This window comes from Rhinatrema bivittatum, chromosome 5, assembly GCF_901001135.1.
Source record: "Rhinatrema bivittatum chromosome 5, aRhiBiv1.1, whole genome shotgun sequence".
Classification (NCBI taxonomy): domain Eukaryota; kingdom Metazoa; phylum Chordata; class Amphibia; order Gymnophiona; family Rhinatrematidae; genus Rhinatrema; species Rhinatrema bivittatum.
In genome coordinates, this window is record NC_042619.1 from 82726325 (window position 1) to 82745500 (window position 19176).

The following is a 19176-nucleotide window of genomic DNA, read 5'->3' on the forward strand; positions in this document are numbered from 1 at the left end:
GTTGGGACCTCCAAGATTTTAAAAATGCCATCATCTCTGCTCCAGGACTGGGGATCTTGTGGGTCTCCACCTTCAGGAGTGTGCCCATTTTCTTCACAAACTTGGAGTATGTGAGGTCAGGTGGTGAAGAAGGTTCTGGGGGCTCCTCTGGCGGGTACAAAGGGATTCCAGTGGAGCTCCCTGGTGAAGATGGTGATGATGCTAAAGGTTGGTCATCTGGCTGAGAGGAGAACCGCGGACTCATGAGAAGCTCTGGACTGACCCCTTCATCTATAACAGATGGAGAACATTCTGATGGTAGAGAAATTCCCTAGAGATGGGATTTGTGAATGATGTGGTCGAGAAGGTTGTTCCACAGGGAGATTTGCAAAGAAGGACTTCAGAATGGAGGTAATTTGAGACATTGTCTGCGAAGCAGACATAGTAGGAGCCACCAAATCTACTCCCTGATTGTGTGATACTTCATCTCCCGAAAAGCTTTGAGAAGAGTAGGATATGGAACCTTGACCTCCTGGTAGGTATAATGCTGTTAAAAGTATGCTTGTTTTTAGGACCCTGGAGGTTAATTCACCGGAAGCTTGGGTCTCTTCTGCAGAGGTTCTTGAAGAGAAGGGGACCGTGTCATTTATGCCTCCGGAAAGAGAGGCTGGAATGGACCTCTTGTCCCGAGTGGTATGAGTCTGGGGAGGGAGAAGACTATATATGAACTGGAGATTCTTCTCCCTCCTCCAGGTGTGACAGATGAAGGAGATCCTCCTTTGCTGACTTTCCAGACTTTTCTCCCTGAAGGTATGCTTCGATGAAGCGTCGAGGTGCTTTTGGTGTTGTGTAGTCAACTGATGCATTAATGTGCCGTGATGCGATGGTTTTGGCTGCACCGATAGTTTTGATGGGTCAGTTTTTTGATGCATCTGCGATTATCTGTCTAACGCTTTAACCTGCATCAATTGCCCAGACGCATGTCCTTGTATCGAGCAGTCCGACATTTCACTTGCGTCGGCTTCTCCAATACCTTGAGAGTTTCCTTTTCCTGCATCGAGTGGTCCGGCATTTTAACTTGCATTAATCGCTCCGATGTCTTTTCTTGCCTCGCGTGGTCCGATGCATTTCCTTGCTTTCATCACTCCAATGCCTTGCGATGTTCCAGCGCCTGCGTCACGGCCTTCTTTTCCAATGCCTTGTGAAGCGCTCTTGCCTTATTTATTGATGGTAGTACACTGGGAGTTTTTCCCACCTGGCTATTCCTGGCCTCCACGAATCCCACAGACAACGAACATCTCACGGGTCTGGGTGATGGAACTTCAGGCCCAGAGACGATTGTGTAGACCGGCCCTGACACAGTGAAGAAGGCACGTAGGATCCAGACAATTCTTCATGGAGCCTCGAGATCTTTGTGGCGTTGGGCATGGGGAGATGTCCAACCACAATCATGTTCGGGACCAAGGCACAAATAGCAATAATTGTGCCCATTGGTCACCAACATAATTTTCCCACATTGGCAGAATTTGAAACCCGAAGATTTAGGCATGGTAGCACTTAAAAGTGCTTTTGGAAATTTGAAGAAAAATATCTTCCTGAGGAGAAAAAATTAGAGACTCAAGTCCGCACATTCGTGAGGAGTGCAGAAAAAAAATAAATTGAGGAGACAGAGGAAATGTGCAGGAAGAACCGCACAGCTGCACAGAAAAAAACTCTGCGAACACAGAGAGACAGCTCCGCCCCCATGGTGCATGGATGATGTTGCCCAGATAACATGGCTAAATAAGCCTGCTTATTGACATGCTAGTGAGATACCAGGACATGCTAGTGAGATACCAGGACATGCTAGTGAGATACATTTTCTATATGAAATAAATAACTGTTACATGGAGCAGTTGATCCAGGAACAGATGAGTAAGGGATCCATTTTAGACCTAACTCTTAATGGAACGCAGGATTTGGTGCAAGAGCTAATGGTTGTGGGGCTTCTTGGCAACAGCGATCATAGTATGATAAAATTTGAATTAATAACTGGGAAGATATTAAATAAATTTACAGCTCTAGCATTACATTTTCAAAAGGGAGAGGAAAATAATTAGGAAAATACTAAAAGGTGCAGTTACAAAGATTAAGAGTTTATATCAGGCATGGTCATTGTTTAAAAATTGTTATACATTCAAGCAGAAACCTCCTTGTTCAAAACCTCATTACCTAATAGAAGAGGTCTATAATTTTCACTCAATCTTTCTAAAATTTCTACAATAACTTTTTTACTAAATTTATTGGTTTATGGAACATGGCATCAGAAAAATTCAGTGCTACGCAAATTTACATCCACACCTCTTGCCACACAATGGGCTCCAAGCGATATTAGCAAGTTATCATTCATTTGCCGGTTCCATTGGAGAAATCCCCTTAAATTTTTATACCAATCTCATTATGTGTTAAAAAGCTTTTAATCACATCTGTTAGTGGTAATTTGTAATGTATCATTAGGACGGTCTCCCATGCCTGAAGACTTGAGGGTGGCCAATGTAATCCTGATCTTTAAAAAGGGCTCCAGGGGTGATCCAGAAAACTATTCTACAGAATAAAATCACAGAACATATAGAAAGACATAGTTTAATGGGAAACAGTCAGAATGGTGAAGCAAGATTTCCCTTGAGTAAATCCAATCTGCTACATTTTGAAGGAGTTAATAAATGTGGATATTAGTGAGTACCTGGATTTTCAGAAGGCATTTTATAAAGTGCTCCATCAGAGATTCCTAAGAAAATTAAAAAGTCACAGGATAGGAGACAATGTCCCTTGAGGATTGCAAATTGGTTAAATTATAGGATGCAGAAAGTAGGACTAAATGGTCAGTTTTCTTAGCGGAGAAAGGTAGACAGTGGAGTGCCTCAGGGATCTGTACTGGGACCAATGCTTTTTAATAAATTTATAACTGATCTGAAAAAGGAAACGGCTGATCAAATTTGCAGATGATACAAAATTGTTCAGAGTTGTTAAATCACAAGTGAATTGTGAAAAATTGCAGGAGGATCTTGCAAGACTGAAAGACAGGAAAATTAGTTCTTACCTGTTAATTTTCGTTCCTGTAGTACCACGGATCAGTCCAGACTGTGGGTTGAGCCTCCTTTCCAGCAGGTGGAGACAGGCTAAAACTGAAAGGATATCCTATATGAGGACAGAGCCTATCCTGTAACCCTTCAGTATAACCATTGTCAAAGCAGAAAACAACAAAACCAGAATAGGATCAAGCAAGCAACCAGAGAGCTCAATGGAGCAGATGTAGAATAATGTAATAGATATGGTATGACTAACCGCTCTTGCATATACTTGGTGCTGGGCAACCAAGGCTTCCGGTGTATTTGCTCAGTATTCATGCACAAAAAAAGATGTGTGGAAATCTACAAATCTGCAAGAGAAACAAGCTTCGAAAGGACAGAAAAAAAAGACAAACAGAGAAGGGTGTCTGGACTGATCCGTGGTACTACAGGAACGAAAATTAACAGGTAAGAACTAATTTTCCTTTCCCTGTACGTACCCGGATCAGTCCAGACTGTGGGATGTACCAAAGCTTCCCTAAACCGGGTGGGACCGAGACAGTCCCGCTCGAAGCACCTGTAGCCCAAAAGAACCAAGAAGCGGAGCTTGCACCTCCAGGCAGTAGTGTTGAGCAAAAGTATGCAAGGACGTCCAAGTAGCGGCACTACAAATCTCCTGCGGAGAGACCGATTGACTGTCCGCCCAGGAAGTAGTTTGAGAATGCAGTGAATGAGCCGTAAGGCCCTCGGGAACCGCCCGACCTCGACAAAAATAGGCCGAGGAAATTGCTTCCTTCAACCACTGCGCGATAGTGGTCTTAGAAGCCGGCTTACCCCGAATGGGCCCACTCCAGAGGACAAAAGATGAACCGAGACCCAAAAGCTATGGGTAACCTGGAGATAGCGAAGTAGAACTTGTATGGTATCAAGTTTACGGAAATCGTCCCCAGTCGCAGGGGAAAACACAGGGAGTTCTGCCGACAGGTTGACATGGAGGTTAGAAGAACCTTCACTAAGAAGGAAGGGCCCGTCACGAGGGATACCCTGGAATCGGAAAATCGCAAAACAAAAGGTTCCCGACAGGACAGCGCGTGGATCACCGAGATCCGACGAGCAGAAGAGATAGAGACCAGAAAGACAGTCTTAAGCGTTAGAGCTTTCAAAGTAGTGCGACAGAGAGATTCGAACAGAGCGCACAGAGGGCCCTAAGGATCAGATTAAAACTCCCCAACGGGCAAGCGGCCGAGAAGGTGGACGTAGATGCTTGGCACTCTTCAAGCACCAATCACATCCGGGTGGCCCGCTCAGTGATGACATTCTATCTGACCTAGGAAAGAGCCGAGAGGGGAGAAGATCTTCTTGGGGAAGAGAGGACTAACGAGATCGGGGCAGAGAGCGCTGAGATACCCAACTCCGCACAAACAGCTTCAAACACGTTCCAGATACGCGCGTACGCCAGGGAAGTCAACTGTTTCCCGGGCCCGCAGCAAGGTGGAGATGACCTCCTCCTAATAGCCCTTGCGCCGTAGGTGTCGTCTTTCAAAAACCAGGCCACTAGACAGGAGCGATTGGCCTGGTCGAAAAATACAGATCCTTGACGAAGGAGCAGAGGAATATGGCGTAGTCGCAGAGGTCCGTCCGGCGCTAAGTTGAGAGAATCCGCGAACCACGGCCTGCGCGGCCACTCTGGTGCTACCAGAACCACGGGACCCTGGTGGCGTTCCATTCTTCTGAGAACTTTCCCGACCAGGAAAAGCAGGAACGATCTAGCGACTGGAACCGGAGTGGTGAGTCAAAACCCTATGGAGATTATGAAACCAGCTGTTATGCTTGAATCCCTCTGGGATTTAATGGCAGGCCTTTCTACTACTTTCAAAGAAGAGTCCCATCATTTACAAAGTGTTTCCTCTAAATTGGATATGGTTGCCCAAGACCATCAGCGCATTTTGTTGGAATGAAATGAAAACTAAAGTTATTTCTTTGGATGCAAGCTTCTTATTAAAATATCCATGCAAGTGCATAGTGAAGTTATTGGGTAACACATATATTTTCTTTGATGTAGTACAATTAAGGGAGTTCTTGAATGCTAGAAGATATGAGCCTGTTATTGATTTGTAGTGGAAGTGGATCTAATATGACTGTGGGTTACCTCTCAGGCTACCTTTATTTTTGTTTCTTAGGATAAAGAAATAGTGAAGTATGATATCTCCTTTTTTTTCCATCTCCCCCCCCCCCCCACAATTTCCTCTATGATGTTGGAAAGTATGGGAGAAATTATCTTTTCCTTTTAAAATGAATTGTTACTTTGTAATTGTACAATTTCTACTGTTGTGCACACTTGAATTTCTTATACAAAGTGTTATTACTTTGTTGTTGTAATGGAAAAACTAATAAAGAGAAAAAAAAAAAAAAAAGAAACATTTCTTTACGGTGTCTTTTTGCTGAAGAGCAGCTGCATTCGTACAGGGTCTTTCTGTTTGCCAAACAGTGTTGCTCTGCTGGATCAGACTGTATGGTGGTTCGATTTTAAATAAAACCTTTATGAACTGTGTTCATGTAGTTTGTTGTCCTAAATCCAATTCTAATGTCACTCTCCTACTCACAAAATGTTGCTGTTTGGCAAACAAGAGTCTCCGTGGCAAAAGCAGCCATCTTCCCAGGGCCGATGCAAACGTGCCTTAGGTGAAAGTTTAATCATACACTCCCATCCCCTAACTTACCTCCTGGCAGCATCTCCAGCAGACAGCGCCCTCTGAATTTGTATTTATATTACACCTTTTTTTGACACTTCAAAGTGGATTACATTCAGGTACTGTCAGTATTTTCCTATCCCCAGAGGGCTTACTCCTGGGGGCAGTATGTCCAGTACAGTGTTCCCCTTCTTTGGTGGTATTGGCTCTGGCACAGCACCCTTGCACTAGCAGGATTTTGCTGCCCTCAAAATGTTGAAGCTCTAGGTAACCGACTAGTTTGCCTAATGGAAGAACCTGCCCTGTATCTTCCCTCCTCTTCTTTGGTTATAAGTGCACTACCTCTGCGGTGTGCCCAAGCCCCGCTGGCTCTGACAGACGAGGGATCCTACTGCAGATCTTCAGAACCACAGTGCTGCAGTCTGAGCCACGGAGACAGCCCAAGGAGTAACTCTTTACAATCAAGGATTGTCATGCAATATTCCTTCCTGATACAACTGGTAAACAGTGCACGAAAGTAAGGTCTTTTATAGAAACATTCATGTAGTGTTCATGGAAAAGATTAGAATGGGCCTGCATAGTGTTATATACTGAATCAAAAATACATAACTGCAATCTCCTTTGATTCTCGCATTAGTAACAAGCTTCATAACTGTCAAAATGTTTTGAATAGGATACAGACTTGCTAACTGGTAAAGAACTTGCCCATTGTTTCGAAGGATTGCATGTAGTTTTAGGAAACAATCCAGAGCCTCTTCTAGCCTTCCTAGCTTCTTATATGTTAAACCTAAAGAGAGAAAATAAAAAAAAAATATCATGAAAATACAATAACTGCAGCAAGGTATTCTGATTTGGAAAAAAAGGGACAAATATCTGCAATAGAATTATACAGTTTTCCCATATTAAGCTATTTTGGCATCTAGAGTAACTAGGGGAAAGGATTAAGTTATCACCACAGACTCAATTTAGCCAAATTTTAAACCTAGAAATCTTTCTAAAAGATAATCACATCTTGATTTTGAAAAGTGTCATTAAGAGACCCTGTATAACTTTCAAATCACATAAACCGCCTTTGTAGGACAGTCCCCACTAATATAATCACTGTGGGAACTAGCGGTGATTCCCACAGGCCTGGAAGCAGAAATTCAGTCTGACTTCAGCCTTTCTTAAATCAAACTTTATTCACAGCTTCACTTATATACACAGCAGTAAACTGACTTTACCTTCAGACAGTGTACTTTCTCTCTACTTTTGTGTACTTTTGTTTCAGCTCAGTGTTTGGACAGTGTTTCGCACAGAAGCTGCCTTCCTCCTGGAGACCTGGTCTAGTTATCCCCACCTGGATCCCAGCTATTATTCCTTAGTCACTGGTTATGCCCTCTGAACCCTACCTGCCCCGCTGGATCCCACCCATACAGCACACTCTTCTTAGGGAATTTAAGGTGGACCAGGTGTCTAGCCTGGTCCTGCACAGGAAAATAGGGGAACACTAGGGGGGCTGCCTAACAATCACCTAACATACTACTGGCCTTATTTCACAATGCCTAAGCCTCACTATCCCTTTTACACTACTTGTATTACCACACTGATGTCCTGCACATCTGGGATGGGATAGAGAGACCACACTGAGCAACTTGAAAATATTTCCCAACTGTTTCCTACCTTGTTTGTTATTTTACAATAGGAATCCTAGAGAGCAAACAATGTAAGAAACAGTTGTGGGGGGTGGGGGGGGGTGTTATAGCTAGGGTTGTCAACTATGACTGGACCTAGCACTCGAGACTAAAACAAAAAATTGTTATTCTATTTACTTTATAAATTTGGAGTCTTCAGTAATTGCGTATCTTTACTCAGTCTCCTTATCCTTAAATCTTGACATTGTAACATTTCCTCCAGGAATAGACTGTATGAAATTAATGAGAAGATGATAAAGTTAAATCTGATTCACCAGTCAGTATTCTTTTCTTTATTTCAAATTCCCTATGAGTTTTATCCAGGTTTGCCTGTGGCAGTGTCCTGGAGCTTATCTTTTAATTCCTGAAGATGCCAGGACAATCCTGGAGAGTTGGCAACCTTATTAATCTAAATCACTGGACAGTAACTTTGCTTACCAATGTTGTACAGAGCTTCAGTGCAGGAGGAATCATTCCTTAAAGCTTCTTTATAAAACTCTGCTGCTTTTTCATAGTCTCCAGATGAAAATACAGTATTTCCTTTATTAGTGAGGGCTGAGGGATTGTATCTATCCGAAGCCACAGCTAAATCTGCATAGTTATCTGCTTGGGAATATTCATTCTCCTGTATAAATATAAATGTATAACTTATCTCACTGATAATATTAATTTTTCATACAATAGAAGGCCTAACAGAAAAGATGTAATCTTTTTCAGAAAGTTCTAGATAATTCTGCTCAATATATGTGATCACATGATTAACTTGTGCAACTGGCTGATCAATTTGTCCTCAAAAATGGCAAACCTATCCTTCCTGCCAAATAAAGTAGCTACTCTTGTGGAGGCATCTTGGAAACGTGAGGCTGCAGTCCAGTTTAAGATTTATTAGTAATTAGCTACATTGACTTCCAAGAATGTTTTGTTAAGACTTTGATGTATTTTAATAGATCTTTTTTTAGTTACAGTGTCAATCGGGCCCTTAAACAGTGTCAGCGTCCGGCATATCCTCAGTCTTGGATTCTACAACAATATGGGGAGTTTACCTTGGGCAATATGTGGACATCAGCTAAGTCACTGGTTCAACTGCTTGGTGATCTTGGGCAAGTTATTTTACTCTCCATTGCCTCAGAAACAAACTCAGCTTCATTTACTAAAGCTTTTTCCCTATGCTATGCCTATGGGAAAAAAAGCTTAGTAAATAAGGCCTTTAGATTGTAAGCTTTCTGGGGATAAGGAAATATCTACAATATCTGAATGTAATCTGATTTGAAGTGCTAAAAAGTGGAAAAATAAATATTTGGGCCATTTAATGAGAGGATTCATTAAGACTTTTTATTTGCAAATAAAAATTTAAACAACATTTTTAGCAATTACTTTCTTATATGATTAGAATTTTTCTGTTTAGAGACATTTAAAAATAAAGGTCTAAACAAAATATTTAAAAAATAAGGTAATACTTTTTTATTGGATTAAATGCATTTCTTGACTAGCTTTTAGGAGTTACTCTCCCTTCATCAGGCCAAAACAAAAATCTATAGCTGCCATTTAACAGGGTCATTTATCAAATAGCATTTTCGCATGCGTTAAGCACCTTGAACGCATGCGAAAACCCCTTAACGCATGCAAAAATGCCATAACATATGGTGCGATGCAAATCAGAAAAAGAGGAGGAGTTAGGAGCGGGAGTGGCCTGGGTTGACAGTTTTGCGAAGCCCTATTGCACAGCTTTAACGCCGATTTTAGCTACACCTTTTTCAATAGCGTTAAGGCTTTATCGCATGTAGAGATGTGTTCTCAAATGTCGGTTTTAGTAGTTGTGAAGGTCCCAGAGCACCAGCCTAGCTATCAAGGCTGAGAAAGAGAAAGAGAAAGAGAGAGAGAGAGAGAGAGAGAGACTAGCCATAATGCCCTCACACTAGACAGGTATTTATATCTCTATGGGAGGCCCATCTAGTAACTCGAGGTGACGTTTAGGTATTAGTGTAGGGGTTAGGGGCCACTTTGACATTCAAAGTGAGAAGTACGAACATAACAGTGCTCTCTTGTGAAGATTTGATGACCTTTGGAGTGAGGAAACTCACTCAAAGATGAGATTTGTGCAGTGTTCTCTCAACCTAGCATGCTTTACTTAAAACCCCTTTTCCCCCCCTGCTGTCCCTTTCACCCCAGCTTCTAATAATTCGCACTTGTAAAGAGTTTGCTGTAAAATTCTGTAAGCTAACTTCTTGCTCTTGTTATTCGCATTAATAATTAGTTCTTGTTACTCATATTTATGAAGAGTTCTCTGTAAAGCATTATAAGCTTAGTTAATGTTTCAATGTAAACCGATGTGATACTCACAGTGTATGTCGGTATATAAAAATCTTTAAATAAATAAATAAATAAATAAATAAATAAAATAAATGGACTCTCTACCTGGGTAACATCAAGCTAGGTTGAGAGAACATTGCACAAATCTAATCTTTCAGTGAGTTTCCTTACTCCGAAGGTCATCAAATCTTCACAAGAGAGCACTGTTCTGTTCATACGACTCACTTTGAATGTCAAAGTGGCCCCTAACTCCTACACTAATACTTAAACCTCACCTCGAGTTACTAGATGGGCTTCCCATAGAGATATAAATACCTATCTAGTGTGAGGGCATTATGGCTAGGCACTCTCCGATAATAAACATGGTCCCCCCCAGTAGTTGTATGTAGGAAATACCACAATTCTGGCACTTATCTCAAAGTGCAAAAAAGTTATTGCAATTTGCGGTAACTTAGCGCTTCATATAGATATTAGCGCAAATTGAGATAAACTGCCTAAGATTGGTTTGCAGTACTTCCTAAATTATACAAATGAAGCCAGATTCACTTCACTCATATAACAGTAATCATTATAAAAACAAAGTAGCAGGTGTATATCTCATACAATGATTCTTTGGTATCAAATCAGAGTGCTAAAAAGTCCATAAACTCTTATACTGTTGTTGTAGGTTTCAAAAGCACCATTCTATATTCTTCACAGTTTTTATACAGCAGAAAACTTACATTGTAGAACACTTAAGGTTTGAGATTTAAATTAAAAATAAAATAAAAGTAGTAGTACAAAGTTAAAACCCTAATATGCAAAGTGATCATGATTCTGCTGTAATCTATTTATAGAAACATAGAAATGACGGCAGAAGAAGACCAAATGGCCCATCCAGTCTGCCCAGCAAGCTTCGCACTTTTTTTTTCTCTCATACTTATCTGTTACTCTTGGCTCTTAGTAACCCCACCATTAATGCAAAGAGCAGTGTTGGAGCTGCATCTAAGTGCAATATCTAGCTTAATTAGTTAGGGGTAGTAACCGCCGCAATAAGCAAGCTACACCCATGCTTATTTGTTTACCCAGACTATGTGATTCAGTCCTTGTTGGTTGTTGTCTGTATATAGATCCACTTTTCTTCATTCCCCCTGTCGTTGAAGCAGAGAGCTATGCATGAAGTATCAGACTTTCTCCCCTGCCGTTGAAGCAGAGAACTATGCTGGTTATGCATTGAAAGTGAAGTATCAGGCTTATTTGGTTTGGGGTAGTAACCGCCGTAACAAGCAAGCTACTCCCCGCTTTTTGTGAATGCAAATCTTTTTCCACATTTCCTCTTGCCGTTGAAGCTTAGAGCAATGTTGGAGTCGCATTAACCGTGTGTATGTTTATTGAATACGGGTATTATCTCCAGGTAGTAGCCGTCATTCCCGCGAGCCATCCACTCTTCATTCACGTCCTCTAGACTTTAAGGATGCACAGTGTTTATCCCACGCCCCTTTGAAGTCCTTCACAGTTCTGGTCTTCATCATTTCCTCCAGAAGGGCATTCCAGGCATCCACCACCCTCTCTGTGAAGAAATACTTCCTAACATTAGTTCTGAGTCTTCCTCACTGGAGCTTCAAATCATGACCCCTGGTTCTGCTGATTTTTTTTCGGATGGAAAAGGTTTGTCGTTGTCTTTGGATCGTTAAAACCTTTCAAGTATCTGAAAGTCTGTATCAAATCACCTCTGCTCCTCCTTTCCTCCAGGGTGTACATATTTAGATTCCTCAATCTCTCCTCATAAGTCATTCGATGAAGACCTTCCACCTTTTTGGTCGCCCTTCTATGGACCGCCTCCATCTTGTGTCTGTCTCTTTGGAGATACGGTCTCCAGAACTGAACACTACTCCAGGTGAGGCTTTACCAAGGACCTGTACAAGGGTATAATCACTTCCCTTTTCTTACTTGATATTCCTCTCTCTATGCAGCCCAGCATTCTTCTGGCTTTAGCTATCGCCTTGTCACATTGTTTTGCCGACTTCAGATCATTAGACACTATCACCCCAAGGTCTCTCTCTTGCCCCGTGCACATCAGCCCTTCTCCCCCCATCGAATACAGTTCATTCGGATTTCCATACCCCATATGCATGACTCTGCACTTCTTGGCATTGAATCTCAGCTGCCATATCTTCGACCATTCTTCCAGCTTCCTTAGATCCTGTCTCATTCTCTCCATTCCTTCCGGCGTGTCCACTCTATTGCAGATCTTAGTGTCATCTGCAAAAAGACAAACCTTACCTTCTATCCCATCCGCAATGTCGCTCACAAAGATATTGAACAGGACCGGTCCCAACACCGACCCCTGTGGCACTCCGCTCAACACCGCTCTCTCTTCAGAGTAAGTTCCATTTACCATCACACATTGTCTTCTGTCCGTCAACCAGTTTACAATCCAGGTCACCACCTTGGCACTCACTCCTAAGCTTCTTATTTTATTCACCAGTCTCCTGTGCGGAACCGTATCAAAAGCCTTGCTGAAGTCCAAGTAGATGACATCGAGTGATCTTCCTTGATCCAATTCCTTGGTTACCCAGTCAAAGTCCATCAGATTTGTCTGACAGGATCTTCCCCTGGTGAATCCATGCTGCCTCTGGTCCAGCAATTCTTCCGACTATAGATAGTTCACTATTCCTTCTTTTAACAGCAACTCCATTACTTTTCCCACCACTGAGGTGAGACTAACCAGTCTGTAGTTTTCAGCCTCCTGTCTGTTTCCACTCTTGTGGAGCGGGATCACCACAGCTCTTCTCCAATCACTCGGCACCACTCCCGTTTCTAGGGATCTATTGAACAGGTCACACAGCGGACCCGCCAGCACATCTCTGAGCTCCCTCAGTATCCTGGGATGAACCTCATCAGGCCCTTGGCTTTGTCCACTTTCAGTTTCCCCAGCTCTTCCCATACATTCTCTACTGTAAATGGAGTTACATCTACTCCATTCCCCTCTATTTTCTTGTTAACTAGCGACGGTCCTTTTCCAGGGTCTTCTTTAGTGAACACAGAACTGAAGTATTCGTTTAATAATTCTGCCATTTCTTCATCTGTCTCCACCCATTGATCCTTTTCACCTTTCAATTTCAGTATACCACTTTGGACTTTTCTCCTTTCACTGATGTATCTGAAAAATGTTTTGTCACCTTGCTTTACCTCTTTGGCGATCCTTTCTTCCGCTTGAATTTTCGCTTTCTTGATTGATTTCTTTGTCTCCCTCAGTTCCACTAGATATTCTTCCTTGTGTTCTTCTCTTTGGGATTCTTTATATTTCTTGAACGCTGTTCTTTTAGCTTTTATTTTATTTTGTCAGCCACCTCCTTTGAGAACCATATAGGTCTCATTTTTCTCTTGCTTTTCTTTACTTTTCTAACATATAGATTAGTTGCTTTGGTAATTGCTCCTTTTAGTTGGGTCCACTGTTGTTCCACATCTCTCTCGTTCTCCCAGCCTTCTAGTTCTTCCTCCAGGTACTTCCCAATTTCATCAAAGTCCGTGTTTTTGAACTGCAAAACTCGAATCTTCATGCTACTTCTCCGTATCCTATTTGTGATAGGAAACATACTGTATGATGATCACTGGTGATGAGGTGGGCACCCACCTGGACATTAGAGACATTATCTCCTTCAGTGAGAACTAAGTCGAGTATAGCTCTCTCCCTCGTGGGTTCCATTACCATTTGTTTGAACAGAGCCCCTTGTAGGGCATCCACTATCTCTCTACTACTGTTAGATTTTGCAGAAGGGATTCTCCAGTCTACATCCGGCATATTAAAATCTCCAACAATCACCACTTCTCCCTTCTTTCCCATCTTTTGTATGTCATCAACTAGAGCTTTGTCAAGCTCTTCTATTTGATTTGGAAGCCTGTAAATCACTCCACTAGAAACAGAAGCCCCATCATCTTTTTTTAGGTCAGCCCATAGAGCTTCTTTGCCCCATCTTCCTTGCAGCTCAGATGCTTGGATATTGTTTCTGACATAAAGAGCCACTCCTCCCCCTTTCCTGTCCTCTCTGTCCTTCCTTAATAAGTTATAGCCTGGTATTGCCGTTTCCCAATCATGAGATTCCGTGAACCACGTCTCCGTGACAGCAACAATGTCCAAGTCCGCCTCTATCATTAGGGCTTGCAGATCTGGGATTTTATTGCTTTTTTTTTTTGTTCCAGTTGGGCATTAATAAATGTATAAGCATACCTCCAGCCCCACAGTGAACATATATTTTTAGTGTACTGTGAGGAGTCGCTACAGGCTAAAATGTAAAGCATAATAAGCCAATGTCATGACAAACTTATAGCTTAAAAAAAGAAAAATCACCAGTCGAACACTTACCAAGAAATAAAGGAATGAAAGATTTGTTGCAGCTGCACTTTTTACTCTGCTGTCCTTTTTCTCAAACATTTTCAGAGTCTCTACAGCCTAGAAGTAAACCATATGCATGTTATTTTCACTTCTAACAAGCCATTCTTAGAACTAAATGAAAGTTTACCCCACAAAATAGAATTCATACAGTGTGTTATTTGAGGTCTAAAAAACAAATCCAGTTATTTATTTATTTTTAATTTTTATATACCGAAGTTCTTGTAGTTAGAATAAACTTCTTCAATGTTCGTTCCCAACTCACTGTTAAAGAGGAACTATTGAACTTGTAAATACATTTTTTAATCCAATTTCTGAATATAATTATCAAAAAACGCAAAAGTTTATGTAAACATCTGTTTAATGCAAAGAAAAAAAAAGACAACTTCTCATTACCAATCTTCTTGCCTGAATTCTGACAAAGGAAATCAAACAAACTTTTTATTAGCAAAAAGAATAAAACACAATCAAACAAGCATCAAATTATTTAGAACAAGAAACCTGGTCTGTCAAGAATCAAACATTTATAATGGCGGGCATCACCCCACAAAAATATTGAAGCTCTTCCAGATCACAGTGTTAGGATTTTTTGCAACCTACCTGTGATGAAATCTGTCACTTACCAGTTGGCAAGGACATCAAATTAAGAAATTTGATCAAAATTAGTATATTAGCTACTGTTCCCTCCTTAAACTTCTTCCATAAAATACTATTTCTTCAATAGGTCTACACACTCTTTTGCACATGCTTTCCAGTGTTACTCCACAGTGGGGAATGTGAGCTAGGAAAGCACATCCAATACCTTCAGCAGGCAATGCTCAAGGTAGAACCCATGAAGCAAGTCATTTGTGGAATGACTTGCTTCATGGAAGTCATTTGTGGAATTGGAACCTTGTACGCTCTTATCTCGCTCTCCACTTTCACCCTTGAGGGCAAGCAAAAGTTCATCCAACTCCATAATCAGCTGTTACCATTAAATAGCAACTTGGTTCTACCTCCTTCTGGAGGATATAAGTACTGATTCTGCAATAACTCTAAATGCAATTAGAAATGTGTTTTCTTATTGTAAGTTTCCACTTAAGAGAGTTCAATTAGTAAAATAAGTCAGACCCAGATATCACAAAGCTCATTTCATTAATTTCATGTCATGTTAGATCAGTTTACTAACAACTGTATTCCCACAATTCAATAGCAATTATATAGATGCATATTTTTTGACCGTCATAATAGGCATCATCATATAGTGTTATTAGACTATTACTCTGCCAATGGTACCGCAATTTTGAAAACCTACGGGTGAAAGAAGGAACTTCACAGAAGAAAGATAAGTTGAAGTTTAGTATATTCATATGAAGTAATGCTAAAAATGCAATCTTCTAATTTTAATGGGTAAAGGATGTCACAGTATGCACACATTCAAAAATATTTGAAAAAACTTTTTTGAGGACTGACCTATGATTAAATATAAGGCAGAGTAATAGCACTATATGATGATGCCTGTTATGACGGTCAAAAAATATGCGTCTATATAATTGCTGTTGAATTGCCGTCGCTCCTTGTGACCTTGGGCAAGTCATTTTACCCTCCATTGCCTCAGGTACATACTTAGATTGTAAGCCCTCTGGGGATAGGGAAATACCTACAGTACCTGAATGTAATCCACTTTGAAGCGCTGAAAAAAGTGCAAAAAGCGGAATATAAATAAATAAAAAATAAATAAATACAGTTGTTATTACGAGTTCTGAGGTATTGATCAGCAATTCCCAACTAAAAAGAGAGGTCGTTCAGAGCAAGAATATTTAGTACAGATCAGTTTACTAGCCATACTACCTTGTGATCATTAATCTTAGAGAACAGAGGAAACCTAACTGAGGAAAACCAAGCTGTGTTCTTTTTTCAAGCATTATAGTAATCTGCAGTAGACATTCTGGAACTTGAAAGCATTTTTCTGTTGAGCAACAAAGAACGATCACAGCTTACAGTATTAATCTTTTGTCAGAATTGCTCTGCAATAGGCAAATAGTGACAAGATCAAACATAAAACAGATTACAGTAGGACTATATTTATGTAGTAGTTTACTTTATCAGATAGCCACTAAAGTCAAACTAAGAGTAAACAAATAGTAAAATACTTAAATTTATTGCCAAATGGAAGGGCATTGTGATGGGGTAAATAAACACTACAGATGCAAGTGACCAACCCAGCTGCAGGGTTGGACTACTTTTCAAATCAACCCTGGTAACATGCTCTTTACTGTTCCTTCTACCACTATGCTTCTGGTCCATGTTGCCACCAAGCCCCACACTCAAACACAAATATATGATGCCTCATACCACACCACCTTTCCTCAGGCCCTTCCCCCACAATCCCATTATCTGTCTCCATCTCCCCTTATATCAACCTTCCTTTCTCTTATCCCTCTGTCCAATTGTTCCTCCCCCTCATAATTTCTCTCTTGTCCATCCATCACATTGTATCCTGCTCTCATCCCTCCTCTGCTTCCAAACAGCCCAAATTTGACCTATAAACTTTTGAGAATGAAAAGGATGGAAAAAAGAAAAACATTACAGAATGCCTCAACCCCTCCTCCCCTCCCTCAAAATATGTCAAAAGTAGCATTTTCTACATGGATCGGAGATAGAAACAACACGAGCACAGCATCACTAATTTCACACAATTTAAAAATATATGTTTAATATAAAATGTAAAACTTTCCAGAGTCACATAATCCAGTATCTGAAAATAAAAGGGATTCTGGGGATTCAGACCGTATGTCTAAGTTTGGAACTTAGCTGGACAAACCACAGGTTTTAAATTTCCCCTGCTCTGACCACTTTTGACTTATCTGGCTATTCGGATAACGTGGAAGCACTCTGGGAGTGTTCCAGGATGAAGTTCAGTTAGCTAGATAACTTATCCTGCTAATTCTAATATTCAGAATTAGCCAGAAAACTTAGCTTGCTAATTCTGGTGTGCTGAAGAGCAGTCCTAATGTTAGCTGGATATGTTTATCTAGCTAACTAGGACTTAATAGGACTTAATCCAGCAATGTTCAGTATAATGCTTAATTGGCAGTGCTCCGCTGAATATCCATGACAATTTATCTGTCTCTCTTTTGTCAGATATATTGTCTGCTCAGCGTGCTGCTGAATATTGACTTCTTTATTTTCACCTTTACCTGTGTTTCTGCTCACGGTTTGGTACAAAGGGAGGCTTATCAGTTGTAATAATGTTCGTGCGGGTTGTGGATTCTATCTTTGTGTGTGTCTCCCCTCATTTTTTAATTTTGGAACAGTTGGACCTCGCTCAACCAAACTTGCTGTGGAGTTAGATCCCTGGAGGGGGATGTGTGTGACATTAAACCATTTCAGGTTTCAAACTTGGGGCGTGCTTCTGGGGGGGGTATGAAAGGGGGTTAAAATTGCACATTTTGCCAAAAGAAATGCACTGGGACTACAAACAGGGCTAGAAAGAATGTTGCTCCTTCATTGTATTGTGCTCAATCTGTTCTCTGTTTATGTCTGGTCTTCCCTGATTCCTTTTTCTTGGTTTTTTCTCCCTTCTCTTCTCCTTTATCAGTTATCTCACTCCTTTCATCTCCCTCTCTTACATCTATCTTTCAGAATACTTCTCACCATCTTTTCCTCTTCTCTCTCCTTTTCTGTTACCATCTCTTCACTTCTCTTCCTCCATTATTCCTTCCAGCACTCTTTCCCTCACCACGTATCAGCACTCAACAGTCCCTCTCATCCTCATCATACTATCCAGTTCTCCATTTCCCGCTCCTTTTGTCACCCCTTCTGAGGCCCTAATGTACTTCTCTTCATCTCCCCCTTCTTTTCTGTGATCCCATCCTTTCTTCTATCACCATCATCCCATCCCTCCCATCTTACTCTCCCTGCCCAGTTTGATCCCTAGTCAACTCCTTCCCTCTCTCTCCATCAGGTAGATCACTCATCTTTTCTCCTCCCCCTGCCACCAAGCTTGATTCTCAGCCTTTTCTCTCCCCCCTGCCTCAGTTTGATTCCCAGTCCTCTCTAACCTTCCCACCCACAACTTAATTCCTAGCCCTTATCTTCTCCCCCTGCATCCACCTTGATCCCCAAACCTCTATCCACCCCCAATCAGCTCAGTATCTGGTTCTCTCTTACTCACCCAACAATTCCAGATTCTCTCTGCCTCTTTCTTGCCCACTTGATCCCTGGCCATTCCTTTCCTATTCCCAAAAGCAGATTACCAGTTCATCTCTTCCTCCCCTATATTTTGCTGTGTTCCCACATGAACTGCCAGCACCTACTACAGAAATTGAATTGTGTGGTGAGAAAAGACATAGAGAACTACTCTTTCCAGCAAAAGGGGGGAGGGGAGGACAGAAGAGTGGGGGAGAGTCAGAACTGGAGGAAAGTGGATCAAGGCAGGACAGTGGACAGGAGCACGAATGAAAGGAGGAGACAATTGGTTAAATAGAACAGCATGAGAATAGATGTAATCAAGTTTATTGACAGGTTTGGACTACAGCATCGGAAGTTTCCCATTGTCCTGATTAGAAATCCAACTCTTTCAAGCTGCTTCCAATCAGCAATTTGGGCTGGAAAGAATAGGTATGATCTTCTGTTTATAAGTTAACAGTAAGGAGGGACTACTGGGTGGGAAATATAACAGCTATTTTTCTATGGGGAGAATATAAATCTTTGTATTCCAAGTTTATTGCTAGATTGCTTGATTTACTTTGTTTCATATTTTTGCAGAGCCCTGAAGTGAGGAAATTAATTCTGCTATTTGGGTTGTATTAGAAATCTAGCCCTATGGGAAAATAGAACTTTAAAACATATTTCTTTAAAGAAGTTTGCAGACCATTAATGTGAGAGTTAAACTACCTGCATTATATTACAAGCTACCTTTTACTTTATAATGAAGAGTATGGCTGCCATATTAATTCACTTGAATGCATGGAAATAAAGGTCAACAAACAAAAGTAGTATGTAAGGCAACATCTATTTAAACCTATGCAAGGGAGCATTAGCTCTAGAAATCTAATCAATGAATGTAATAAGTTAACTTTTTTTGGGGGGACTATCACCTTATATAAAATTGTTTGTTATTG

The 19176-nt window shown here is 41.0% G+C and overlaps 1 protein-coding gene across 3 annotated transcripts in view; it reads right to left on the bottom strand.

Annotated features, from left to right (window-relative positions):
- The window catches only part of LOC115092050 (intraflagellar transport protein 88 homolog), a 283575-nt gene that overhangs the window by 86806 nt on the left and 177593 nt on the right, over positions 1–19176 (bottom strand). For all 3 annotated transcript variants that reach the window (XM_029602517.1, XM_029602518.1, XM_029602519.1), the window contains exons 16-18: positions 14045–14131; positions 7828–8014; positions 6395–6503 (exon numbers count right to left, since the gene is read on the bottom strand). In XM_029602517.1, the coding sequence (XP_029458377.1) occupies positions 6395–6503; positions 7828–8014; positions 14045–14131 (383 nt within the window). The remainder of the gene's footprint in view (positions 1–6394; positions 6504–7827; positions 8015–14044; positions 14132–19176) is intronic.